At 42.6% G+C, this 7,894-nt stretch overlaps 1 protein-coding gene across 1 annotated transcript; it reads left to right on the forward strand.

The window, feature by feature from the left end:
* The first annotated feature begins 220 nt into the window (after positions 1-220).
* On the forward strand, positions 221-1,817 carry LOC101996311 (uncharacterized protein CXorf49 homolog). The gene has a single exon (XM_005354616.2). It carries the CDS (start codon positions 221-223, stop codon positions 1,742-1,744), a length of 1,524 nt encoding a protein of 507 aa, XP_005354673.1. The 3' UTR covers positions 1,745-1,817.
* Positions 1,818-7,894: the final 6,077 nt, after the last annotated feature.

The raw sequence follows: 7,894 nt of genomic DNA on the forward strand, positions 1-7,894 counted from the left end.
ATAAAATTAATTTATTAAAGTTCAGTAGATATTTTTTACGATGCAATTAAAATTTTTAGGAGAAAATGAGTCATCACAGAAAATGCTGGGTGCTAGGTCAGCAAGTGCGGCCCCTGTGGAGGTCTTCCTTCGTATTAAGATTGAGCTTGGGTCCTAAGTGCTTAAGTGAGCCGAGCAACGGTCTTCCTGGAACTTTACTTCCACTTCCGGGACTGGCAATATGAACCCTCCTGAGGAGGTGTCTGTTCCAGAAGATGGTATTTATGTGGATAGTGAAGACCAAACCAAGAGCTCCAGCCTTGAACCAAGGCCTGCTGAGAGCAGCGAGGGTGAAGGCAGCGTCCCTGGCCCCAAAGGCAGCGAGTTCCCTGTGGTGTCCCAGCTGGAAGTGCCGGAGCCCACATCGGTGGTCCTTTGGGCCGAAGGGTGCTGGCAGGATTCCCCGGTACCAGTGCTGGAGGAAGAGAGCCTAGAGCCCCCAGTCGAGGAGAAAGTGGTTGATTTGAACTTCCTATCCCAACCCAAGGCAGAGACTGTGGCCAGTGGGCAGCAGGTGACCCACCTAGAGGTACCAGAAGTCAAAGAAAACCCATCCCCAGAGGGCTTTTGTGCTGAGAACGAGACAGGCTCCAGCAGGAGAGGTCTGCAGGCCGCAGGTTCAGAGGAGGCAAAGCCTCTCTTCCCTAAGGGACTGGAGCAGAGCAGGGCTTGGGTGACCCCGAGAAAGAGTACCACTAGCAGGATAGTGGTCAGTGAGGATACCCACCTCCCCATTTCCGAACCTGCGTTGTCAGACGAATTAAATGAGGTACAGATGATGAGGGTGACCATTTGCCTCAAAGATGGGAGCCAGGCCAAGACCGGTGGCCCAACAGAGACTGGAGATCTAGCCAGACACTCAAATGTCCAGGCCAGGGAGAGTTTCATCCGGATGCCCTCCTCGCTGCTGACCCCTACTCCCAGGGGACTCACTTCTGGCATGGAAAGGCAGGCCTCGAAAGAACTGGAAACTTTTTCCTCTAAGAAAAAGCAAGGAATCTTATGGGGTAAGGGAGGAGCCAAGCCTAGCTACCCAGAGGCTCCTGGGGCAAGTGGCCTGCCCAAGGCCAGTCCTAGAAAGAAGATGACCCAGAAGAAAAAACCCCTCTGGGATGCCTCAGCTGTTTCCCTGGGGAGAGCCTTCCACCAGTGGGGTCAGAGATTAAAGTCAGCACCTGCAGAACCAGCCACCTTCCCCCCAATCTCTGGTGTTGGACTGCCTGGGAGGTCCAATAAATGCTCACTGCTGCCTTTGAGACCCAAACAGTGCAAGAACTTCTACACTGGGAAGAGACCTGGGGCAAAACGGACAAGGGACTTACATTCAGTAGCCAAAGAAGACACTGACTCGACCAAAGATTCCTGCTCACAGGTTCCGTTTCCAACACAAAGGGCAGAGCCGTCTACCCAGAGCACGCACGAAGAATTCAGCGGTGGGGATATAAACGCCAGAAGCCTCCAGGACCCAGCAAACTCTCAGCCCTTAGCCCCGAGCCAGAAAGGCATCCTGTCTAGAAAATCTGCATCCTCTGGTGACCAGGAACCACCTGTGGCTCCCTTACCCCCAGATCCAGAGATGCAGCAGCTACCCGGAACACAGGGCTGTCCCCGTTGTCCAGAGTTACAGAAGGAAATAGAGAACCTCAAGAAACAGCTATTGGCCCTGCAGGCTGTCAATGAGAAGTTCCAGGCACTGTCAAGTTAAAGCCAAGGTGTGTCCACAGGACAAGCCTCAGGTGTCCGTGGAGCCCGGTGCTGCCGTTCAGCTACTTCCTTCGGTTCCTCCTCCAGATTCTTGCCCCTTTGCCACTGCTTAGTCTCCCAGCCCTTCTCCGTGGCACACACGTACCTCTTAGGAAAGAAAATAAGAGTTTGTGATATAAAGTAAATAAAGATGATTTTAAAGAATGCCATCTTGTCTCTGCCTTCTTTAAACTGATCTATGTACGAACGGGGCCTGGAATGGAATATGAAGTAAAAAAAATTATGTCAAAGGTAAATGATGCTGAAGAGGCCAAGGGTATTTTTTTTAAACCTCTATAAATGTTTCAAACTGCTAGTGTTTTATTTGGGCTTCAAGTTTTGATTTGGTTTGTTTGTTTCCTTGAGAATGGGCCCATATCAAGGAAATCAGGATGGTTCTCCAGATAAACATGAACTCCCCTCTCCAATCCTGGATGGCTTAGGGAGTTGCTTCTGTTTAGCAGTAGGTCTTTTTACAGGGCTAGGACTAAGGATGGAAAAACCACAAATATAAATCTAGGTGCTTGTGTGTTGTTTTAATATTTTAAGCAAAGAATTTTCTCTTTCCCTCTGCTATCCCTTCTTCTCTGGGAAAAGGTCTGAATTCTCCCTTGCTCACACACCAAGGAGCAGCCTGTCCATGTAGTAGCATTCATTAGTGCATTCTGAAGCAGTTAGACCAATTCTAACTGGTGTGGCAACCACATAGTGCTACAGAGGCACAGGCAGAATTTCAGAAGTCAGTAGGGTCTGTTGATGATCTGGCCCAACAAAACCTAAATGTAAGATCTCTAAGTGATAACTCCCCAGGCCTGGCAAGCAGAAAAGAGGTGCAAAGCCATAGCAGAGATTTCAGGATGTTTGCAAACAGAAACAAAGCGCAGAAAGAACTCAGTAGGAGTCACTTTCCCCGCAATTCTTTGCTTGTGTCTTAGACAAGGCGACTGGATGACTTTCACACCCTCTCCCGTTCCACCCCATGGCAGATACCTAGGCTGTACTGATGGAGGATATGGTGCTCCGGGGTCTAGAAATAGAAATCATCTTTTATTGCTCTGAAGATGTATCATCTCTTGGATAGGAAAAATTGACACCAATATCAGAGAACAAACCGCAATGCCCAGTGTAAAAAATAACCAGAAAGCTACGTGGCATGGGGTTAAGAACCCTGTGGGGGAGCTATGAACTCACCTTTAAATCTCAGCTTCAGTCCTGGCTAATCAAGTGCCCTTGATGACTCAGTTTAATTTTGTTGAGCTTCCATTTTTGCTTCTCTAAAATGGGCAGAATAACAATTAGGTGTCCTGGGTAAAGAAGAACCGCCTAGAGCTTAAAGTCAGACTCCAGGAAAATATCAAGGACTGCTATGGTTTTAGATCTAGAGATGGTAGAGTGCAACTTTGATGGCGGATTTCCTACCCTGGAGGTGGACGTAGCTGTCCCCCACCCGACCCCTGTAACTATTGGGATAGACCTAGGATTAGTGAAGAGACCATCTCTGGACCTTCTGTGACATCCTAAGGAAAAGGCAATCATGTTGTTGGGTGGGGGGCACCAAGTTAGAAGCAGCCACACTACTTGACACACTCTGAGAGAGTCCAAAACGCACTGAGTGTGCATGGGACAAAGTATCACAGAAACTTGCAGTGAGCCAGGGATATCACCACTCCTGTTAGGAACTGCTTTCATATTTCGTTCCTATGAATACAACACCACTCTATGGAAAACTTCATTTAAAAGCTATCAAGGAACATTGGGCAATGGTAGTACATGCCTTTAACCTCAGCTGAGGCAGTTCACTGTGAGTTCAAGGCCATCTAGGTCTACAGAGTGAGTTCCAGACCAGCCAGAGCTCTACAGTGAGACCCTGACTCAAAATAACAAATGAAGGCCGGGCGGTGGTGGCACACGCCTTTAATCCCAGCACTCGGGAGGCAGAGGCAGGCGGATCTCTGTGAGTTCGAGACCAGCCTGGTCTACAGAGCTAGTTCCAGGACAGGCTCCAAAACCACAGAGAAACCCTGTCTCGAAAAACCAAAAAAAAAAAAAAAAGAAAAAAAAAAGAACAAATGAATAACAAATAAAGTCAACAAAACATCACATTTGCTACTTTAAGAACAAACAAAAATCACCAAATGGAAGGTAGCACAAGGAAAATGTATTTGTGAAATGTGTGATGGTAGATAAGAATTGTAAACACCATCAATCAGTAGTGCTGGCTTAATTGAACTCAGCAAAGGAGACATTTCCTTAGTAACACTGGTTCACAGGATGGAGAGAGAAGAATCATCAACTCTTAGCACTCAGAAGAGAATTCTAGAGAAAATGACCATAAATAAAAGGTTGTACTAAAAGCATACAGTGGACCAGAAACATTACAAAAGGAGTCTGGGGATGTTGCTCAGTGGTGGAGTTCTTGCTTAGGATGCATACGGTCCTAGGTTCTATCACCATCATGGTAATAAAGATAGTTACACTGAAGGGAGATGTACAGAAGATAACATCATAGATTTGAAAAATAGTTAAAGCTAGTTCCCTTGAGGAAGATATCAAGTCAGAATAAAACTCTAGTAAACAGAGAAAATACTGATATAACAACGAAAGCACCTTCCCAGATCAGCAGGAGCCTCCCCATTCCATCTCCCTAGACGAATCACAATTTTGAAGGCAATAATTAAAATGAAATCAGTAGTTTTGACCAGATAATACAAATTTTGAAGTTTGAGAAATATCTTTGAAACTTACTTTACAGTAACCAATTCCACAGACCGTAAAGAAAAGAAAATGGACAAATTTGATTGTTTTTTTAATATATCATGAAAAGGAACTTCACAGGAAGCATGATTAGCCGTAAGTGCAAGAACGGAGATTCGGTCTTGTTATAATGAGATATGCAAATTAAAACTGTCAAGAGATACTACTTCTTAAATAACAGAGTGGCAAATCATAAGGAATCAGTAGCACTTGGAATCATCAAGTATGTTTGCATTGGGAGCATCACTCACGTGTGCTTTATGAAGAACAGTTGACTATATCTATTAAATATAAAAATGTGCACACCAACAATTCCAATTTTAATAGGTCAGCCTCAGCTATTTCTATACACTAAAAATTATGCACGCACACACACACACACACACACACACACACACATTGAGGAATTACTTACAAAAGCAAAATAAGTAGCCCACTAAATTTCCATCAACTAAGTAAATGCTAGCACAGTTAAAAGCAATGAAACACCCTACACCCCAAAATAATGAGACAACTCCTTGTTTATATATAAAGTAAATCTCCAAGATAAGCCATTTGGTAACAAAAGCAAGGTATAATGTGTATAAAGAAATTCTATGGGTTTGTGCATGCTTAAATACACATTTCAAAATTGTGGTTTTCACTCAAACACAGGAGAAGCAAGCAAACATGTATCTCTGATGAGGTAAAACAGAACTTGTGTCAGACAAGAGAAATGGCCTCTGATTCCATAGACTTTTGTATTACGTGATAAAAAATTGTTTATTTTATCTTAATAATTGCTTCCAGAAATTTGAATTAGTCTAAGGAGATGGAACAGGAAGTTTTTGTTGCCCTAGGAAGGTTTGGAGAGCTTTTTATATTATAAACTCAGTTCTATATTTCTTGATATAATAAGTATTATTTTTAGCTTGGTTGAAAACTTCAGAGATTAGGCATAAAAATAATTTCAAATTCTCTGTTCTATTTAAAATACCGTATCCCACTATTTGGCTGTTTGTGCCAATACCATGAGTAGAAAATATGTCACTGTAGCTATAATAGTGACAAAATGTTCCATGTATTATGGGAATTCAAAGAGGGGATCAGTTAATTCTGGAGGCAGATGGGTGGTTACCAAGAAACCCAGAGACAGAGATGAAGATTCAGCTGGCCCTTGAAGTGTGCTAGTTCACTCAAGAGACAACTGGTGCAGAAGTTATAGGCAGATGCCAAAGCATGAGCGTTAAGAAAGTGCCACACAGAACCTGTCACGTTTGCAAAGGGCCCTTGCAGGGCACAAACATAGGAAGAGCACTAGAGAAGGAGCTAGGGAATTCAGGTGGAAGCAATATTACAGAAAGCCTAGCTGCCATGCTAAGACAAACAAGATGCCTTTACAAATGAGTGTATCTAAATCTTACTAACTATCAAAATTATCTGAAGGAGCTTCATAAATACAAGTTTTCAGATTCCATCTCACCCAATCAAACCCCACTCTGGTTAATAGATTCACAGGTCTGGAATGTAAACCTAATATGACACTATTTACACTAGTATTACAGACAAGACCCTGTCAGAACTCCGGCCACAGTGTCTCAGGGCAGCATTGTGTGTGCGAAGAGAAAGGAATGATCATGAAATCCTATTGGTAAGCTACTGAGACCTATGTATAGTTTCCACCGGGTATGTGTCAGACTGAACACCGGGAGTTCTGGGTTCTTACAGCTCTGAACTCATTCTTGCCTGAAAAAAAAAAAAACAGCAATAACTCATGATCTTAGTGCCTTTGCTGTTGCTTTAATAAAACACTCTGACAAAAGAAAGCAACATAGGGAAGAGTTTATTTTAACTCACAGTTCAACTTAGAAGTCACCATGGTAGAGAAGTCGAGACAGCAGGAGATGGAAGCAGTTGGTCAGATTATGTTCTAAGACAGCAATTAACGAACGCCTGCTAGTGCTCAGTTCAATTCATTCCACTTCTGTACAACCCTGGATCCCCCACCTAGGAAATGGTGCCACCTGCAGTGGACAGTTCCTCCCATCTCAATAAATGTAATCAATATAATCCCCTACAAACATGCCCAGTGGCCCATTTTCCCAGTGGTTCTAACTTCTGTCAATTTGACAACACTAACATAATCACACTAATCATGTCCAGAGTATCAGATTTGGAATGACATTTTCAATAGATACTTCAACTGCTTCCCACAACTCACTGTCTGGCGTTAATGCTCAAATGACACGTATTATATATAAGTATTCAACTAGCATCTTTTCAGCAAAAGATTTTCTGACTTGGATTCAACATGACAGAAAAGCTGCCTATTGCACCTGGCATTATGAGGATACAGGAGACAAGGGTCCTATCATCAAGGAGTTATCCAAGCCTCTGTAGAAAAGAAGTCACAAGCTGATGACAGCCTAAAGAGCTGATCTTCTGTAGACATAATCCTAGAAAATATCAGTCTTGAATTAAACCCAGAATATTAAATATATGTTTAAACCTCCCCAATCTGAAGATGAGAAAAATGAGGTATAGGATCATGTGCTAATAATCAGAATCACACAAGAAATACTCATCAAGAACTTGAAATGAAGACATCCCAAAATCTGTTCTCTACAGTACAGGAGACAATAACACCAAGTCCTAATCCTATAACTAATCTTCCTGCATGGATTAGGAAGGTAAAGTGGTTTGGATATTACCTCGTGTCTTAAGAGGGCTCAGGAAATTATAGAAATTCGGTTACTAAATGATCCACATAGAGAGATTATACAACCTGAGTCATCTGCATATTCTATGACTGTGATGCTTACTGAGTATCTGGAATAATAGCAAGTCAAACAAATTAAGAAACAAGGTTCTCTCTGAGTATCACCAGTCATCACCCAAGAAGCACCAAGGCGAAAGAGACGCATTCACAGCTGTTCTCATCTCTACTAACCGTAAATCCAAGGTTTCCTATATTCCTTTCTTCTTGAGTAAAGTTCACATCTTAAGATATACAGAAGAGATCACAGATGCATAGCATGCATGCTACCCATAACTTGGCCTCTGTCCTTCATAGACATCACTAATCAATCCCAATACTTTTTCCACTACACCTAAGAAAACCTTTGTCTTTTCCCACACAACCCTAGACAATTTTTACTATCTAAGATGGGACACAATTTTTACTATCTAAGGTGGTATATAACTCTAAGGTATGTGGATTTGATTTTGTTTTGTGCACACAGTTGCAATCAAACCTTAAATTCAGCTTAAAGCAGCATGGTGGAAGATAAGCAAGAGGAGTGTTCTAATGAATAACAACAACAATTGATGGGTGTAAAGAAAAAAAAGAGCTTGAAATTAATTCAAAAGAATTCAATAA

The sequence above is a fragment of the Microtus ochrogaster genome, chromosome 15, assembly GCF_000317375.1.
Source record: "Microtus ochrogaster isolate Prairie Vole_2 chromosome 15, MicOch1.0, whole genome shotgun sequence".
NCBI lineage: Eukaryota > Metazoa > Chordata > Mammalia > Rodentia > Cricetidae > Microtus > Microtus ochrogaster.

What these genes read in the sequence shown, in the direction of transcription:
- LOC101996311 (XM_005354616.2), top strand. Translation starts at nt 221, where the DNA reads ATGAACCCTCCTGAGGAGGTGTCTGTTCCAGAAGATGGTATTTATGTG.